The sequence below is a fragment of a genome, unplaced genomic scaffold, assembly GCF_019419815.1.
Source record: "Pyrus x bretschneideri cultivar Hongxiangsu unplaced genomic scaffold, Pyrus_bretschneideri_v1 Contig2, whole genome shotgun sequence".
Taxonomy (NCBI): Eukaryota; Viridiplantae; Streptophyta; class Magnoliopsida; order Rosales; family Rosaceae; genus Pyrus; species Pyrus x bretschneideri.
In genome coordinates, this window is record NW_025999501.1 from 205392 (window position 1) to 225671 (window position 20280).

A 20280-nucleotide genomic window follows, 5' to 3' on the forward strand; every position below is an offset into this window, starting at 1 on the left:
GTTGAAACAGTCAAATATTTCAGCTCAAATAGATGATACACATAGTACTTGTATTTCCTGTATTAAAGGCAAGATGTCTAGGACTCCATTTCCACTTAGAACATATAGATATACTTTTCCTTTTGAAAAAGTGCACACTGATATATGGGGGCCTTCTCCTATAAGATCTTTAGAGGGCTATAGGTACTATATAACTTTTGCTGAAGAACATACAAGATTTGTATGGATTTTTCCAATGAGTAATAAATCTGATATGTTTCTGATATCTGTGAAGTTCTACAAGCTTATTCTTAATCAGTTTGGTGATTCAATCAAGTCTTTACAAACGGATGGAGGGGTGAATATACAAGCAAAATGTTTACTTCTTTTCTTGCTAATAAAGGTATTGAGCAGTTGATTTCATGTCCTTACACTCCACAACAGAATGCAATTGCAGAAAGGAAACAGAGACATATTGTAGAGACTACAATTACTCTTCTCATTGGCGCGGGTTTACCTTCTGAGCTGTGGTATTTTGCATGTGCACATGCAGTGTTATTAATAAACAGAATACCTTGCAAAAGTTTATCTTTTAGTTCTCCTTACTTCAGTTTGTATAAGAAAGCACCTGATCTACTGTTTCTTAAGGTGTTTGGCTCAGCTATATTTCCATGGCTGAGACCATACAATATGAATAAATTACAACCAAGGTTAAAGTTATGTGTGTTTTTGGGTTATACACAAGGATATAAAGGCCATATCTATTATCATATGCAAACCAAGATCATAATCTCTAGATATGTGTATTTTGATGAAAGTTTATTTCCTGCAAAAATGGTTAATAACACTAGGAATGGAATTCCATAAAGACATGAGCATCATCAAGAATTAAGAACCGTGCTTGTTATTGTATCTATACCTATATTAAGAAGTCAGCAAGGTGGAACACATGCAGTTTCACAGAGTTTATTGGCCCAACCTGAAACAAAAGTATCTTCTCCAACAAGTAATGAGAATTTGATAGGGTTTGATTCTATTGGAGTACACAGCAGTCCATCTAAAAGACAATCTAGAGATAGTGGATCGACTGAGTCAAAAATTCGGGGATCTCAGGCCATCACATACTCTTTGCTCTCCATAAGACACTACTCATTTGCTTCCTATCATGGACCCTGCACAGTTACAGGTAATCTTCCCGTTTACCTCATCTTCTATAAGTCATAATTCAATTATCACAGGAATAGATTCAAATCGTATTCAGACCAAACTACAAACTGGTGCTATTCCTCAAACCTCAGTTGTCTTCTTTAAACTTGAGGAGTCATATAATGATGATCAATCTAGTGCACCTAGTGAGCATTTTTCTGGGGGATTTTCATTCTTGGCTAATATCACAGATGGTGAAGAACCTAAAACATTTAAAACTGCTTCAACAAAACCAGAATGGCAGCTTGCAATGCAAGAGGAGTTTGATGCATTGAAAACCCAAGTAACCTGGCTGTTGGTCCCACCACCATCAAATCGATCACTTATTGGCAGTAAATGGGTGTACAAGGTGAAGAAAAATCCAGATGGTACTGTCTTGAGATACAAAGCTCGGTTGGTTGCACAAGGCTACACTCAAGAACAAGGTTTAGATTATTCTAAGACATTTAATCCTGTAGTAGGACATACTATGATAAGGATAATCTTAGCTTTGGCTGCTTAATTTGGTTGGCAATTAAGGCAACTCAACGTTAAGAATGCCTTTCTTCGTGGAGAGTTAGAAGAAAAGGTATATATGAAACATCCACAAAGCTTTATGGATCCTACATGCCCAAATCATGTGTGCAGATTGGTCAAGTCACTGTATGGCCTAAAACAGTCTCCTAGAGCTTGGAACTCCAAGTTCACAAACTATCTTCCAGCCATTTGTTTTAAATCATCACTTTCAGATGCTAGTCTCTTTGTGAAAATGGATGATGGTGATCTTGTTCTTCTATTACTTAATGTTGATGACATAATCCTTATTGGTTCAAATCCAGTAAAAATACAAGCTGTGATTGATAATCTTGCTAATGTGTTTGATCTCAAGGATATGGGGAGATTGTCATACTTCTTGAAATTGTATATACAATATAAAGATGATGGATCTTTGTTTATCACTCAGACCAAATATGCTAAAGATCTATTAAAGAAAGCAGGTATGGACAGTTGTAAACCTACTTCAACACCATCAAAATACTCAGGTTCTTGCAGGAGAATGGAGTTTGTTATCTGAACCTAGTCATTATAGAAGCATAGTTGGAGCATTACAGTACCTAACTTTCACTAAACTTGATATAGCTCATTCAGTGAACTTGGTTTGTCAATTCATGACACAACTAACTGATATACACATGTTATTGGTTAAAAGAATTTTGAGTTATATACAAGGTACTGTCGACTATGGTCTTCACTATACAAAGAACAAGAACTTTGATATCACTGCTTTCTCAGACTCTGATTGGGCAGCAAATATTACCACCAGAAGATCAATTATAGGTTTTGTTGTCTATCTTAGAGACAATCTTATCTCGTGTCAATTAAAGAAGCAGTTTACTGTGTTTCACATTTCTACAGAAGCTAAATATGAAGCTTTAGCTCACTGTGCAACTGATATCTTCTGGATTCGATCAGTTTTCAAGGATATTTATTAACACATATCAGCTTCACCTTCTTTATATTGTGACAACTTATCAACTTTAGCATTGAGTTCGAATCCTGTTTTTCATTCAAAAATAAAACATCTCGATACTGATTATCATTTTGTACGAGAAAAGGTTTAGAAATGTGATCTTACCGTTCATTGTATTCCAATTGATGACCAAGTGGCATATGTTTTTACTAAGGGACTATATAGTCCAATCTTCCTTAAGCATTGTAGAAGGCTTGGATTAGGGATTCTAACTGCAACAAACTCAGCTTCAGCAGCTCAGCTTCGTTTGAGGGGGGGGAAGTAATAACCATATGATGATGTGGCAGAGTATCATTGGTTAGTGATTGAATAGATTGAGTTAGTTAGGATAAAGTTGTTAGTGAGGGTATTTAAGTCTTTTTCAATAGATGTTTGTTATTACAAAAGGTAGTTGTGAGGCCATTTTCCTGAGTATGTTGGACTCAACTTTTCAAAGAAATACACAGAGCATTTTCTTTCATCTTCCTGGTTAATTCATCTTTCTGCCATTGTTCCTTTCTTCCATTCTTCATAATCTCATAGGTTAATAATTGTTACACTAAAAAGTCAATCCTGGTACTATTCACTTTACCCTTTATTTTGTCATTTTCATTAAAACTCAAAGTTTTAAAACCATTTTCTTTAGTTTTTCTTATTTATATAGGCCAAAGGCTTAAAGTTCCTTCCATAAAGGAAATGTAAAACCTACTTTCTTGGCTTCTAAATTAAGTGTCATAGTCATATTCATATAGGATTTCATCAATTCTATTTCCAATATAAGACACATAATACAAGATTGATATCTTGAAGAGATCAAAGCACTATCAATATTATTCTTTAAGAATACATTCCTATTACATATAGTAGACCATATTAAAGGTTGATTTATATTAGATAAATCCAACATTCTCCCACATGGTCTATAAATGTAATATTCATGTCTAACTTGAGATTAGAGACTAATATAACTTTAGTGGCCGTGTAAAATGATTTCATCTCATCCTTAATGCAATTTTCTATCCACTGAATCATTCAACATGGAACTAATAAGGTTGTAAAGTGGTCACAACTTAGAATCTTCATAATCTTGAGATGTTTTCCTCACTATAATTTTGTCTTACTTTATAACATCTTAGGTCCTCCTTATTGTAACCAACTAGTTACACTTTATTCTTCTAACAAGCCTGTATACTTGCTAATGCAAGTGACTGTCATTCAATGAATGAACTCAGCTTTCTGCAATTTTAAACAAGCATAACAAAATATATAACTCAATGCAAACAAGCAATTAAACTAAAGGCATTAACCTTATGTGAACACACTGAATTAGCAAAATAAAATGCATACATTCAAACCAATTTAGCAACAAACTACAATCCTCTTTGTGAGAGTAACTCACTTATTTACTACAATACTTATAGATTATCACCACTCCCACTAATTCAACATATCTAAACTCGAGATCAATTCCATGTTTTCCACATGTTGTCTAAAAGGCACAACCAACAATGCTTTATTCAAGGGATCTGCAAGCATTGAAGTAGTGTCAATGTAGTTGATTTTGATAAACCCTTGTTTGATTTTTCCCAATAGTAAGAAAACAGAAAAAAAAAAAAAAAATGCAACTTGTGCGACAAATATAATGTTTGTTGCAAATAGTTTACATTATTCAATTATAAAGAAAACGAAAAAGAAAATTTGGGAAAAATAATTGAAACTTGTGCGACGAATATAGTGTTTGTTGCGCAAATTATTTAAATTTACAACTTGCGCGACGAATACTATATTCGTCTCGCAAAGTAATTCTTCCAAAAGTAATCTTTATAAGGTGACTTTAGCTGTAGAGGCAAAAATTGCAAAATCCGCCTCTGCACCTCTTTTCCCTTCATTTTTCTTCAATTTGGCATCCGTCGTTCCCATTTTCTCTTAATTTCATCCCCTAATACTCCCTTCATCTAAATCTCTATCTTCTTTAGGTTGATTGAGCTATTTTGGTGTGTTTGCTAAGAATTTTTTTATTTTCATTTAAAAGTATCAACGTCAATTCATACTAACACCGTAAAATTCGTTGTGTATGTATAGGGATATTGTGTGTGACTAGCGCTTCGTGGATAACGATTTGGAAGGTATTTTCTTTGTTTTATTTAAAAAAAATAAAAATTAGTTAAATTATAGTCAAATTATGTTGTTATGTTTATATTAAGTTGTTAAATTATATTTATATTATGTTGTTAAATTTTTTATGTTATAATTATGTATAATGTTGAATTGTATATGTACAAATTTGTACATGACGTACAAATATGTGTTGTGATGTATGGAGTTAATTGTAATTAACTTCGTACATGTTTTTTTTTAGTAAAACTTAGTTTTCCGTTTGAAGAATTTCACGCATGGATGCGAAAGCATGACTGCGATCCAATTAATTCTTGAATTGTCCCATTATTTGGACAGTTTGGGAATGCAAAATTATGATGTGTAGTTTATGGTTAAAGGATTAGGTTTTGGTCGTGGGGATTTGGGTGTCATCTCTGTACGTTCTTCGGGTGGCATATAGGTATTTCATATCTACTTGAAGAACTGTACAGAGATGCTACCGAAATTTCTCTACATCGAAATCTAATATGAAGTAGCTGTAAATTACGTGACATAACTTTGCATTCCCTAATAGGATAGGGCTCTTACTAGAAGCATAAGTTGACAAGACCATATTGAAGTTGTTGTGATTGTTGTACTGTTATTGTGGTTGCAGGAATGATGGAGAGAATGTGGATGTAGAACCCGAACAAATGTGCCAACGAATGCTTGGATAGAATCGATGATTTTATTGACTTTTCACATACACACCACCTTGGGTGCAACTAGAATCTGGTGTCCTTGTAGAAGGTGTAACAACACATTAAGGAACACTATAAAAAATGTTCGATTTCATTTAGTAAGCAATGGAATGGTAGAGGCCTATAATATTTGGAACCATTACGGGAAACAATTAGACAATGCTTCGTCTTTAAACGTGATAAAAGTGGGCAGTGTTGAACCTAATATGGATCCTAATGAACAAGTCATGGAAATCTTAAATGATGTTTTTCCATTTGCGTTTGACAAATACTAATCAAGAAGGGGAAGATGACGTGCCTACACCAATGGACAGTGCAAAATTTGAACACTATAAAAAACTATTAAAAAATGCCAACCAAGAGTTATACGCTAGGTGTGAGGGCTTTTCGGTTCTCACAACTATTGTGGAACTAATGCACAGCAAAATAAAGTATCGTATGTTGAGCCAGTGTTTTGATTACTTTTTGGGGGATTTCAAGAGAATGCTATCAAAGGACAATTGTTTGCCAAAAGACCATAGAAACGCTCAATAAGTGTTGAAAGGTTTTAGATTCTGTTATGAAAAAAAATTCATGCTTGCAAAAACAATTGTATATTGTTCTATAAAGAGAATAAAGCGTTGAATAAATGTCTTGTATGTAATAAGTCGAGGTTCAAAATGACATCTCAGAATAGATCGATGAAGATCCCACAAAAAGTCATGCGTTATTTACCTTTGAAGCCTAGGTTGCAGCGATTGTATATGTCAACGCATACTGCCACTGACATGAGATGACATAAGGAAAAACGGGTAGATGACGATGTAATGAGGCATCCTGCACCAAATAACTTGGCCGATTTTTGTATTTTCGTATAATTTGTCACCATGGAAATGTATGAAAACGAATACGTGATGATGACTCTATTGATAACTAAGGATGCTAGTAGGTCAATCGATGTATACTTAAGGCCGTTGGTGGATGAGCTAAATGGTTTATGGGCACACGGTGTGCACACATACAATAGGTGTACTGGCAAGATGTTCACTTTGTGAGCAGCAATGATGTGGACTGTGAACTATTTCCTCGCATATGCAATGGTTTCTAGGTAAAGCACTAGGGATTATATAGTATGCCTGTATGCAATGATGATGTAACATCTGGTTGGCACGCTGGAAAAGTTTGTGACTTTTGTCATCAGAAATGGTTGCCATAGGACCCCGAGTGGCGAGAAAAGGATAAAGAGTTCAACAGGAAAATGAAGTGTCACCTCAGACTTAGAGAATGGTCTGATGATCATATTTTGGAACAACTTAATTGTTTGGATTTTGCTCTGTTCGACGAAAACTGTAAATAGGACCAGTCCTTTTACACATATGAAAGGGACACATAAGTCTATGTGTTTTTAGCTCTCGTATTGGTCAAAACTAAAATTGAGACATAACCTCGATATTATGCATGTTGAGAAAAATGTATTTGACACATTGGTCGGCATAATTCTAGATATCAAGGGCAAAACAAAAGGCATGATCAAAGCTCATCTTGATTTGAAATGAATAGGAATACGACACGGTTTATCGATGAAGAGGGATAGTGATAAAGCCAAAGGGGATTTTGTGTTTTTTTTTTTCCCATGAAACAGAATGACAAAAAAAAGTTTTTAAAGTTTTTATCGTCTGTAAAGATGGGTATGCTTCTAATATCGCACGTTGCGTGAACGTTGATGGGGGTAAGTTAGTTGGACTAAAAAGTCATGACTGTCATATGGTTATACAACACCTATTTCATGTTGGTATTCGACATCTCTTGCTAGACGATATAGTGAAACCAATCATGTTGTTATCCAGATTTTTTTCACAATTGACGTTAAGATCATTACGAAAGATGGACGTTAATCTGTTGCATCATGACATTGTTAAGTTTGAGATGATATTTCTTCAGCTTTCTTCACAAGTATGATCCACGTGATTGTTCACTTACTGAATGAGGCATTGCTTGCTGGACCAATCAACTTTCGATGGATGTATCCAATAGAAAGGTATACAATCCTCATTATTTTTATTAATCAATATTTGACGGTTACTAAAATTTGAATCATATCTTTTTACTTTGGCAGGCTTCTCAGAGAGTTGAAGAAAAGTGTACGAAACAAAGTGAAGCCCGAATGATCAATTATACAGGCTTGGGTGGCATATGAGGTGCTTACATTTTGTGGAATGTATTTAAAGGATGTGGAGACAACTTTCAATCATCCTCCTTGCAATAATGATGAGGATGTGAGAAAGGAAAAACTTTCAGTTTTTGCCCAAATCGCTCGACCCTTTGGAGACCCGATACGAGGCGAATTGTTTTTCAAAAAGGACATAGAGGAATTGTGATAAGACAATGTCATACCTAGACAAGCATGAAGATATGATGAAGCGGGCACATCCTTCACATTTGTATGCCAAGAAATACCTTGAATTGTTTCCGCAGTGGTTTCTCGAATATATAAGTTTGAAGTGTTTTTGTATTGGACATATATATTGTACCAATTATTTTGCTTGAATTAAACAATTTAAACGTTTGTGTAATATTAGGTGAATCAATTGAAAGCATTGAATTCGCCAACGTAAAGTGAAGAGTTATATAACTTGGCGTTCGTACTGATTCGTGTTAAATTGTTCTCGAGATGCCATGCTAATGGCGTCAAGTTCTTAGAGACTGCATGGGATGACAAGTTGTGTACAAAAAATAGTAGTGCTCATGTCCTAGGTGAGGCGAAAGTATAGACATTGAATTCTATGGTAAATTAACAAGTGTCGTGCAATTGCTTTACAAAGACCGATGCCAAGTGATCCTATTTAAGTGTCGAAGGTTTGATACAAACCCAAACAGGCAGGGAAGTGTTAAAAGAGATCATGGATTACAAGTGAACACTACCAAAACTTGGTACAATGACGATCCTTACATCTTAGCAAACATGGCAAAACGAATTTTGTATCTAGATGACCCTAAAACAGGGAAGGGTTTGAAAGCTGTTTAGAAGATGGATCATAAGAACGTGTATGCTATACCAAAACAAGACCTTAGTGACGACGACATCGACAATGTCACTAACCAACGTCTAGAATCTTCGATGGAAATTGGTGAGGAAACACTCCGAGATACTAATCTTATCCAAGAACCATTTCAGATAGAAGAAGTATCTTCAATTGAAATACCGATTCAATCAATCACAATTGACCTCGGTAATCTTCCACGATACAATGGTTTAGTGTGCACAAACGACAATGGTGACGTACCTATTGATGATGAGGAATAGGACAATGAAAATGATGATAGTGACAAAAGTGAAAGTTATTATAGTTTGGATGAATTAATGCAGTTTATTTGTAATTTTTGTTGTAAAATACATTAAATGGTTAATGCATTTTATATGTGAATTACTTTGTAAATAAATTTGTTTTATTAGTATTTTATAATAAATTTTAATCAAAATTCTACAAAAAAAAAACCCATTTTTAACACATAATTGCGCGACGCACAACACTTTTTTGTCGCACAAGCATTTTAATTTTATGTGGGTAAATTTAATTTTCAGACAATTGTGCGACAAAATCTAGGTATTTGTCGTAGCAAGTGTCTGAAAATTAAGGCGCCTTTTTTTTTCGCGGAAATTTTAAAAAACGTCGCGATGAAGTTCTAAACATTAAGCGACAAAGCCTCTGTCGCGCAACCTTCTATGTATTTAATCCCATGCATCGTCTTCGTCTCCTTACTTTTCTCTTTTTCCTTTTTTTTTTTTCCTGATACCCTCTTTCTTATTCCTTTTTCTCTCTCACCCTTAGTTCTTCTTCCCCAATATCTTATCTCACCCTTAGACCCTCTCTCACCCTCTCACTACAACTCTCCATTGCTCACCTCATCTCTTCGCCCCTCTCTCCGTCACTCACCTCCTCTCTCCGTCCTTCTCTCCGGCCTTTGCGTCTTCATCTCCAAAAGGTAATTTCCTCTTAATTTTTTTTTCAATTTTCTTTATTTACCATGTTAATTAGGGTTTATAGATTTATTTATTTATTTTTTTAAATTGGGGGTTAGAATTAGGGCAACGGGGTTAGATGTAGGGTTCGTAAATTAAGAATTTTTAGGGTTCTTAATTGGGGTGAGATTTAGGTCTTAAATTAGGGAAACGATTTTGGGTAGTGAGGTAAGATTATGGTTTTCTTAAATTAGGGGTTAGATTTAGGGTGCTTCACTGGGGTTAGATTAGGGTTCTTAAATTAGGAGTTAGAATTGGGGCAGTGGGTTGCAATTAGGGTCCTTAAATATGGATTAGAATTAGGGTTCTTAAATTTGGGGTTTTTGAATTTTAAGTTAGGGTTAGAATTAGGGCAGTGGGGTTTGTTGAATTTAAATTAGGGGTTACAATTAGGGTTCTTAAATTTGGGGTTAGAATTAGGGCAGTGTGTTTGAATTAGGGTTCTTAAATTTGCCTAATGGAATCGTTTTTGATTCATAGTTAATGATTATCATGTATCAACACCAATCTATTTCCTTTACGAAAAATTTCATGGGTTCCTTGCAGCATTGGCAATTGCGATCGTAATCACATGTGACTGACCCGTCCCTAATTTTCTATGTAATTTCTCCCCGAGTGTGTAAATTGATATTTACACCCTTGTTGGCAAAGTGATGTGGATGTGATTATGCAACTTTAAATTATTTTTCTCGCTATCGTAATTATTTAGTACTCATTGTTACGAACACGTGAGCATGAGTTAGGCTCGAATCAGACTTGTAACGAAAAAATTACGTTTCGTTAAAGTACGTAAATGATGGGTAGAATTGTACAAGTGCGTGTTAAATTATTAGTGCTAGAAACACTATTTTTGATAAGGGTACAAACGTTATTATTTTCTTTTTTTAAAAATTGTCCCGTGTGCCTTCAAACCCTCTCATTCACTCATTTTTCTTCAAAACCCTCATAACCAATCAGAACCTCTCCTTACGCCTCTCCCCCAATTAGAAACTGCTCCTTCACTCTCTATCTCTTTCCTATTTCTCTCTTTCTCTCTCCCTCGCTTGACCTCCTTTCCTCTGCAAACTCATACAACACCCTATACTTCACAGATTGAGCTCACAAACACCACCATTGTACTTCTCTCGAACCCACGAACCTAGCCGTACCAACCAATTCTTAAATGGTTAAGTTTTGACTTGCCAACTCGGAAGCTCTGAGTCAGACGAGTTTGCACCAACGTGATCCGAGCCGAGTTTTTATGTTTTTAAGGTTGTGGAAGCATTTAGCCAACTCCTTGGAGTCCTTAGACTAAGTTTGGAGTGAAGTTGACGTGAAAACTCACGTTTTTTAGGAGTCAAGCTTAGGGCCAAAAGCTTTTGAGGATTTTCAATCCTTTTCCGTCCACCTTTTGGACTTCTAAGAGGTAAAATCATGTTTTCCTTATCACAAGCTTCAAATCCATATAAATTTCATGGAAAATGGTTGAGAAATGAAGAAGTTATAAAGGTTGAAAATTTTCCAGAAAACCAGGGAAAATCCCTAGTTTCCGACGGCGACCCATTGGAGAAGACGATGAATATTCCATTAGACTTGATGGAATATACTAACAGCGTCAGGTAACGCCGTTGCTATTTAACGGAATATTTTGTCAATTCTGATGGAATATTCCTAGCGTTTGTTACGGTTTTATTAGGCGCGTGCTTGCGCGTATGGACTGTGGGTTGGGTGGCATGTGAGGGCACGTCGGATCTCCGGCCAGTGAGTGGTTGACACGTCCGGGTCCGTGACTTCGAATAGAACATTTTTGTATATTTAAACCTTATGTTTGAGCAAACTATGGGGAGTTATTCCTAGCTTTTAGTGTATGTCCTTATTAACTAATTAGTATTAGTTGTTTCACATATAGGAGAGACTTACTCCGAGGATGTATTATGACAAGCAAGACTAGGGGGCTACGATCCATCGACATATCAGTGAGTGGGCATTTTTGTTTTCGTGTATGTATATAAACTTTATAGTTTCAACAAATGCTTTTACATTGATTTATGAATTTTATGCCATGTTTTATTAATTTTAAAAATGTTGTTATGTGGTTGAGATTTATATCGTCATGGCATATTCATATGCTTTTTACCTGCTCATAAATGTTGTACTATTGTGAAAAGCTAAAATAATTAAGAGATGCGCAAGTAAGTCCAGGTAAGGTTATCATGTTGATTGAAATTGTTGAATCATTATGGCATGCTTATATTCATGCAGTCTGCTCATCATTGCTACACCCAGGTGTTAGTGCTCAGCCTAGGGCCAGGCTAGTCTTTCACGTGTTGTTCACATTAGCACCACACTGCTCGCCTTGGATCCAAGTAGGTGCTAGTCCTATTGTACAGATTGCAATAGGCAATTCGACTTGCATGTGACAACAAATAACACTAGTCTCCACGTCTTTGACTCATGTGCTAGTATAGATTGATCAGCAATAGGTGTAGTAGGTGTAGTCATACAGGTCGCATTAGGTGACTCTGACTTGTGTGCTAGTATAGATTGTTGAGCACATGATTATATTTATATCGCTGTTGAGATGTTCTACTATGGCATACTTCTGGATTTACTATTGGCATGCATTTGATTTCATACTAATACGTAGTATGATTTTCTGGAAACTATACATATTTTACAGCGAGGGGTTTGTATCTTCAGAAAATAAATGGATTTTATAAATCTTTATTTTTGTGCCCACTCACCCTTATGTTTTTCACTCCTCCAGGTCCTAAATAGCTGAATTACTCTGTGGTATACGAGGATTAGCTGGCGATTCTGACATATCCTTGTTAAGTGTAGGAACTTATACCATTGTGTATTAAGTACTTAATTAGTTTCGTTTGCACTGCTTGTGTTATCTCTGCTATGAACATTTGTATTCTTTGGGTTCTACCCACTACTGTGCACTCACTTTAGTAGTTTAAATAAGTTCTAGTTCGGTTGTGATTTATTCACATTTTTACATCATTGACACTTTTGGTTACGTCACCTTCGGATGATACCTCGACTTCGGTTGGGGTGTGACACACCCCTATGTAAGAATGAATTTTTCTTTGAAAAACTGGTATCTGAATTGAAAAATTGGAATTTGAATTGGACCTTTATTATTTTATTTTCTTTATGAGCTTATACTTAAACCCTAAGTTGTTCGTAACAAGGAATGGAGGTTTTTTCATTCATGGTCGCGAATTAGATTTACGAGGTTAGATTTAGGGTTCTTAAGTTAGGGGTTAGTTGATTTTAAATTAGGGGTTACAATTAGGGTTCTTAAATATGGGGTTAGAATTTGGCAGTGGGTTAGAATTAGGGGCTAGAATAAGGGTTCTTAAGTTAGTGGTTAGTTGATTTTAAATTAGGGGTTACAATTAGGGTTGTTAAATTTGGAGTTAGAATTGGGCAGTGGGTTAGAATTAGGGTTCCTAAATTAGGGGTTAGAATAAGGGTTCTAAATTTGGCAGTTTTTTAATTTGAAGTAAAGGGTTATAATTAGGGTTGTGGGGTTAGATTTAAGGTGCTTAATTTATGGGGTTAGATTTAAGGTTATTAAGTAAGGGTTAGTTGATTTTAAATTAGGGGTTACAATTAGGGTTCTTACATTTGGGATTAGAATTAGGGTTCTTAAATTAGGGGTTAGAATAAGGGTTCTTAAATTTGGGGGTTTTTTAATTTTAAGTAAAGGGTTAGAATTAGGGCAGTGGGGTTAGATTTAGGATGCTTAATTTACAAGGTTATATTTAGGGTTCTTAAGTTAGGGGTTAGTTGATTTTGAATTAGGGTTAGAATTAGGGTTCTTAAATATGATTTTAGAATTAGGACAGTGAGTTAGATTTAGGGTTGTAATGGTTTATTCATTTTAAATTTAAGTAGAAATTATTATGCATGTGTACGATAATTTTATCTTTGTAATCTAAAAATTTATTTCCAATTTTGTAGATGTCACAGCTCATTAGAAGTCGAAAGGTGATGACGACTACACCTCGTCCGACAACTACACCTCCTACTACTGCCTGTCACTGCTCCGGCAAAGATGGACCATAGGCTGGTGAGTCCAGTTGACCCAGTTGGTCCTCGAGTCTGACATGCACCGGCATCTTCGACTTCTTCGGTGGCATTACCTGTTAACACCGAGCGTGCTCACCAACGCCCCCGCACTCTGGGGCAGATGTCGTCGTTGAGATCCACAACCGATGCCTCAGGTTCACAGCCAGGTATAATATCCTAATAAACTCCCTCATTCCTATGTTAACTTAGTTTTGTTAAGTTATGTCATTTAAGGATTAAAAAGTTTATATATATATATATATATATATTTATAGCATATTGTTTATTGTTGACATTGTTCCCAACCCATTATTAAACTGTTGTGATCATTTTGTTGGATACATATATTGTTTATTTTATTTTCAAGGTTTGGGAAATGTTTTAATTTTAGAGAGGTTCTGCAGAAATTTTGGTAGCATTTGTTATTAGTTTTGGTTTAACGTTAATTTTTCATTTGTTTGCAACCAAAAAAAACACCCGGGGACCTTGTTGCCAATTGAAGCCGGTGAAGGTCACCCGGGTGACCAACAGTCGTATCATAATTAGATGAACGACATCGGGCTGAACCAATGGCAAAGTAGCATAGCGCATTGGCCCATGATATTGAGCATGTAATTTGGACCTTTTGCCCTATACGGTTGAAGTCTTGGAAGGCGATGCCGGAAGAGGTTAAGAACACGATGCGTAATTATTTGTCGGTAAGTATCCTTGCCTTTTTAATGGTTTTCATATAAAATTATATATATATATATATTTAATTATTTATTAATGTATTTAATTAGTAATATTTTTGTAATATTTGTTACATTGCAGACAAACTACAATTTTGATATCATCAATGAGCACATGTTGGCATACCTCAATTGGCTTTTCTCCAATGGTACAAGCAATGGAAGAGTGACTTGCATCAATATTTCAAGATGTTTGATGATCCATAGGTCGCTCTCGAGGAGGCTTGCCCGAAGGAGTTCGAGGACCGAAAAGATAGTTAGGTTTGGCTCTGCTGTCATTTTTAGGAGCCAGCCTATGTGGTCCATTTTTAAATATAGGACTTCTTTCATTTTACTTTTTAATTTTAACTAATGTTTATTACTTTTTTTATTTATATTATCTTTAAATATTACAACTAATACATTTAATTTGTGTATAACAAAAGTAGGCGACGGCAAACAAGATCAATTGGGAGAAGAATACTTTTCTCCACCATTTGGGTTTGAGGCCTTTCTCATATAGAATAGAGGTGCGGCGGAAGGTATATATTAAAGCTTTCACTTCCAAATTTAAAATGTCACTAATATTGACGTCTTTACTGACGTTTATGTTCGACCTGAGATGAGTTGACCGAGTCCCTTCATGTAATTAATGTCTTATGCATTAAAGTATTATAATAATTAATTCCAATTGTTTGCTATTAATATTCCATATTTTATTTCACAAGTGACTATGGTGGAGAAGTGCCAGTTAGTCATTCAGGAGTCCGCCTCCCAGCTTCCCCCGGACACACTGATCGAGTATATGGATCCCCCTTAGGATGTGGGGTTTCACATCCTTACAGAGACCTTGGACCAGACTTTTAGTTAGAGATGAGGGACATTGTCGGGGGGATGGGGAATACCAGGTGGCGGGAGAGTGGAGCCTCTTCATCGTAACTGTGGAAGAGCGAGGTTATGACTTTGACGCAAGAAGTCGTTGCCCTGAGGAAGGAGCTCGCATTGTACAAGACTCAGATGTCATTGGTTGTACATGTCCTCAATTCTTCCGGATCTGTCTCGGCGATTTTTCTGCACCATAGACGTCAGAGCCCCTCCAACCCAAGCATACCTAGCAATCAAACCCGTCGACCTCCGAGCCCGTCCCCAACCCCGAGCCCGTCCCCAACCCCAACCCCTTCCAGCTGCAAGATTACCAAGCACCTACGAACGACTTGGCTATAGATTACGCCACAATTTTTTCATAGTTTTTTTTCCCGCTTTCTTTTTAAACTTTGTAATTGTATGTACATTTTTATTTATATTGTAAATAAATTATTTTTCTATTATTATTATTTTTTTTCCAATTGTATTAAATATATATATTTTAATTAAATTCTATTTATTCTATTTTTATTTTTATTTTTATTTTTAATTAAAAATTACACTTGTGCGATGAAGTTAAGTTGCCGTGCAAAATTACGTGCGTCATAATTGTTTCATCGCGCAAACATTAAGGCGACAATATGTATGTTATTAAATTAATTCAAAATTTTGCTTCATCGGTCGGGCAAATAGTTTAGAGACAAAAAAGAGACGTTCCTAGAAATTTCTCGTCACAAGGCCCACTTGTATCCTCTTATATAGTGCAACGAAAGCCTTCATCCGTAAACATTTCTTGCGACGAGTAGTAAAACATCACACAATATTTTTTCCGCACGACGAATCTGGTCTCTTCGTCGCGCATGATCTTTATTCATGACCTTTGCTCGACAAATCTGGGCGACGATTTTTGCATCACCATAGGTGTTATGTGATGAAGAAATGCTTTGCGAGACAAATACTCTCTCGTCGCGCAAAGTGTTTATTGTAGTAGTGATTATAAGTCTTTTGCATAATTCGACGTTAAAGTTAAATTACATAAAATAAAAAAATCGCAATCTTAAAGTTAGCAAAAAATCTTCATGATTAATGAAGGTAGGTTTGAGACCAACAAGTAGTGGAAGCTGACCATGTTTAAGTAGAGAGTCGGTAGCAAAATTAGCTTCTTTGTAAGCATGTGAAACCTTTATGTCAAACCATGAGCATATAAATTATGTAATTTTTTCCGTCTTGAGTTATATGTCCGCTTTTCTAGTTAGGCCATATAACACATTTTTTTTTTTTTTTTGTAGTTTGTTAGGGAAAAGTGACTACCTTACTTTAATTAGGAATTCGCATTAGGTTGAAATTCCAATTAATCTTGAAAATTTTCTATGTTGCTTCTTAAGAATTTTCTTAACGATGTGTTGTTGCAATTCCAAACCTAGCTTGGTTGACTTTTTAGGTCTCATAAGGAAAAACAATATTCCCCGATAAAATGACAAACAAATGAACAAACTGAAGAGAGAGAAAGATTTGACAAAGAGAGAGAGAGAGAGAGAGAGAGAGAAATTGGAGAATAGAGACGATGTACGCAAACATAGTAGGATGTACATATATTTCCCTCATTCTCAAAGGTACAGCCAAAAAGTACACATTTTTCTGATCAAGTCTCACTTGTTTCCATGAGGATGCATGCATGATTTGATACTAAATTCACCTTTAATTTGTTGCAAGGTGTTTAAATTCGAGTTTTATCCCTTATATAAATTTCCTAAAAGAAAAAAGGAAAAAAACAAAACAAAATACAAATATTCTCACTTAATAAGATCTTGAAAATTGTAATTAAGCCTCTGTTGTATTAATCTTGGGCATATATAGTAGTTTTCACGATTCTTGTGCTTTGATTGGAACCTTGAAGTCCCCAGCAGCTCCAATAGTACTATCCTTAGTGTTGTTACCCACAGTGATTGATGACCTATTACTGTCGTCTGTGATTGGCAATTCAAGAGCAACAGCTTTCCCGTCTTTGATCAATAAGGCAGAGGCCGTAGGATCTTTGCTTTTACCCCAAACAACAGCATAGAGGCCGATAACTATGAGAATAGTTCCAAGTATGCTGCAATATAACAAAAGAAAATAACATGCACCATTAGGGTTTGGGGTTCTTTTTGTTGGAAGAGATCCTGAGTACGTAACGACAATTATTGGTTAAAATATATCGTTAATTTAATTTGTAGCTAGCATACATAATCATACCTTCCGAGGCGCACTTGCTCAGCTAAAATGATGGCGGCCAGAGCGGCGGTGATGATCATGGCCAGTGGGCTGAAAGCTGTCACGAAAACTGGACCTTGTTCCTTCATCACAACACCTTGCACATAATATGCAATCCCGGAGCAAACTATCCCCTATTCACAATATTCATTTTGTCATACAACTTTGCAACAATCCCAACAAGGAATTAAAGTTGGTAATTAGCTTGTAATAGTTATATTATATGATGATATATGGTCCTCACAGAGTAAGCAGCTGCTAGAAGCCTGGAGTCCCATCCGATAACCCAAACACTCATGCTGTGTTCCACTACGAACGTGGCAACGGCACCTTCCAATGCACCCATTAAGCATATCAAAGCAGTGAGAGAGAGCTCGGCTGGGTATAGCTTTAGTGTGAACGACTGCACCAAACATACAATAATAATGTTCAAATTAGCTCACATTTGATAAACATTTCAGTCTTGCAGCTAGACCAACTCAATAATGGGGTACTATAAATATATATCTGCTTATATTTTACGGTTTAGGGTTTCTCCATGAAATGACTGAAGTATAATATCAGCAAAGGATTTGGACTTGCTGTATACTCACTTGTACAATGAAGAAACCGGACCAACCACAAGAACGGGCTAGGAGCATCATGGTGCCGGTGACCCAATGTTGTTCACCGGATGCGGTGCTGGTGTGGTGGCTTCGTGATTGTCCACTTATAAGTTCAATGATGGGCCCTTTATACCACGTCATCACCATCGCTCCTGCGACTGTGATTGCAGTCCCGATCACCTTTGCTACACTAGGCAGCCTCTTGAAATTGATTTTTTCTAACCTAAACAATGGGATAATGACCAAGTTAGTGCATATTAATAATTTGAATAAATAACTACTTGTATTTCTTCTTGTGACAAACGCTCCAACAGATGTACGTTGTATATGTAATTAACATTGCTACTGCGTGATGCCCTAGACGATTGTGATAAGAATTATGTAATGATCGGCTATGAAAATTTACCTGAAAATAAGTGCAAAAATGAAGGTAATGGCGGGGAGGATATTAGCAGTGGCAGATGCAAATGTTGCTGAGGTGTACGTCATTCCCACAAAGTACAAATTCTGAGCAAAAACAGGCCTGCAGGAAGTGACCATTACATGAAAATCATGATTAGCTTTCAAAATGCAAAAGCTAATAACTTAAAATCTAGCCATGCAAAATCAAAATTCATTGTGTTTCCGGGGTATTGCGTATATACAACAAATTAGATCGACATATTCTTACTCGAGAAAACCAAGCACCATTATTCTTAGGAAGATCCCCAGAGTCAGTTTTGGCCTTATTTTCCTGTAAAACGAGTTGGAATTAAACAATAAGTTCAAGTAGTAACAACATACATAATTAATTTAATTAGGTAAAAAAGTTCACACACACACACACACACACACATATATATGTATGTATGTATGCATGCATGTATGTATGTATGTATGCATGCGTGCGTGCATATATGTGAGATAGAGAGACCTTTCAAGGACAAGTGCGAATGGTGCAATAACAGCAAAGGCAATCAAATGCCTGTACACAGAAAGAACAAAGTGATTGATTCCACGCTTCAAACCAACCATGCTGATAATATACATTCCTGCATATCCAAATTGCAAAGAAACCATAGCCACGTAAGGCTTTATCTTGTAAAGAAAGAGACTCAATTTTCCATTTGCAATTTGGTCTCCCATCTTAATTTCTCTATGTCAAACACACACTCTTTGTCTAAGCTTGTTGTATGATTTACTTGTACTTCTCTTCTATGCTTGCATGTCAACACTAAAACGAGAACATGCCTTTTTATAGAGAACGCAAAAGGCAAAAATAATTAAGATAAACCTAACTGTTTCTACTGTCTACATGTCCAAGCACTAATCTTTGGATTATCTTATCCATTAGCAATAAACAACCTATTTCAAGAAATTAAAGTCATTGTAGACTCTTATGTGGATTCCTACTCTACGAAATGAGGGGTTATTTTTATATTGGGGGCCTATTCATCCAATAAGTAGAAATTTGGATCCCCCAACTGAAAAAGTTGCCTACGTACGTTATTCAATCACTGAACTCCCAATCCATGGGATGGGAGGATTTAACGCGTCAATCCATCTTAAATGAGGGTTAGTTAATGAAATATATCTAGTAATTCCAATGGTTTCCACTTTTCTTACAATTTCTTTTAGACGAAGTCAATATTTTGTACATCAAAATCAATCTAAAGTTGAAAGTTCATTATATATGATTGTTATTTAGATAGATAGATAGATAGATAGATATATATATATATATATATACACATACATATTTTGTTATTTCTAACAAAAATTATGGAAATACTTATATATGTTACTAGAACTGTAATTAATTTGTTCATGTGTTTGTTAACTTCAAAAATTTAGTTGAGAAAAGTTTGGATGTACAAATTGAATATTGTCAGCATTCACAATGTGATTCAGTATAAGTTTTCATATGAATTATATGTGATCATTTTTTTTCTCTTATTTTTGGCTTGTTTGTGGAAAGTGGGGGACTCAATGACCCCTCAAACAAATATAGAGTATAGTGGTGTTGCATGATGAGGTATGCAAGAGGTTTATAGTGTGGTGGTGTTTGTACATATGGGTGCTTATAAGAGTGGCCACCACTTTAAAGACATGGCCAAGAGAACTCACTATCTTCTTGGGAGTTAAGTGTGAATGTAACTTGGCATAAGATCAGTGGACGATACGAAATGTCAGTAACTAAATTAATCAAGTTTTTTAAGAGATCAAATCATCTTGAAACATCATGAATGGTAATCGAAACATGCAATCCAATTCCTTTCATAAAAAAAAAAGGTAC

The 20280-nt window shown here is 35.7% G+C and overlaps 1 protein-coding gene across 1 annotated transcript; it reads right to left on the reverse strand.

The window, feature by feature from the left end:
- Positions 1-16714: 16714 nt before the first annotated feature.
- LOC103953169 (WAT1-related protein At1g21890) lies at positions 16715-19217 on the reverse strand. The gene is made up of 7 exons (XM_009364904.2): positions 18919-19217; positions 18676-18738; positions 18412-18528; positions 17994-18228; positions 17645-17803; positions 17383-17534; positions 16715-17242 (listed from the first exon to the last, which is right to left on the reverse strand). The coding sequence occupies exons 1-7, from the start codon at positions 19128-19130 to the stop codon at positions 17011-17013; spliced, it is 1170 nt and encodes a 389-aa protein (XP_009363179.1). The 5' UTR covers positions 19131-19217; the 3' UTR covers positions 16715-17010.
- Positions 19218-20280: the final 1063 nt, after the last annotated feature.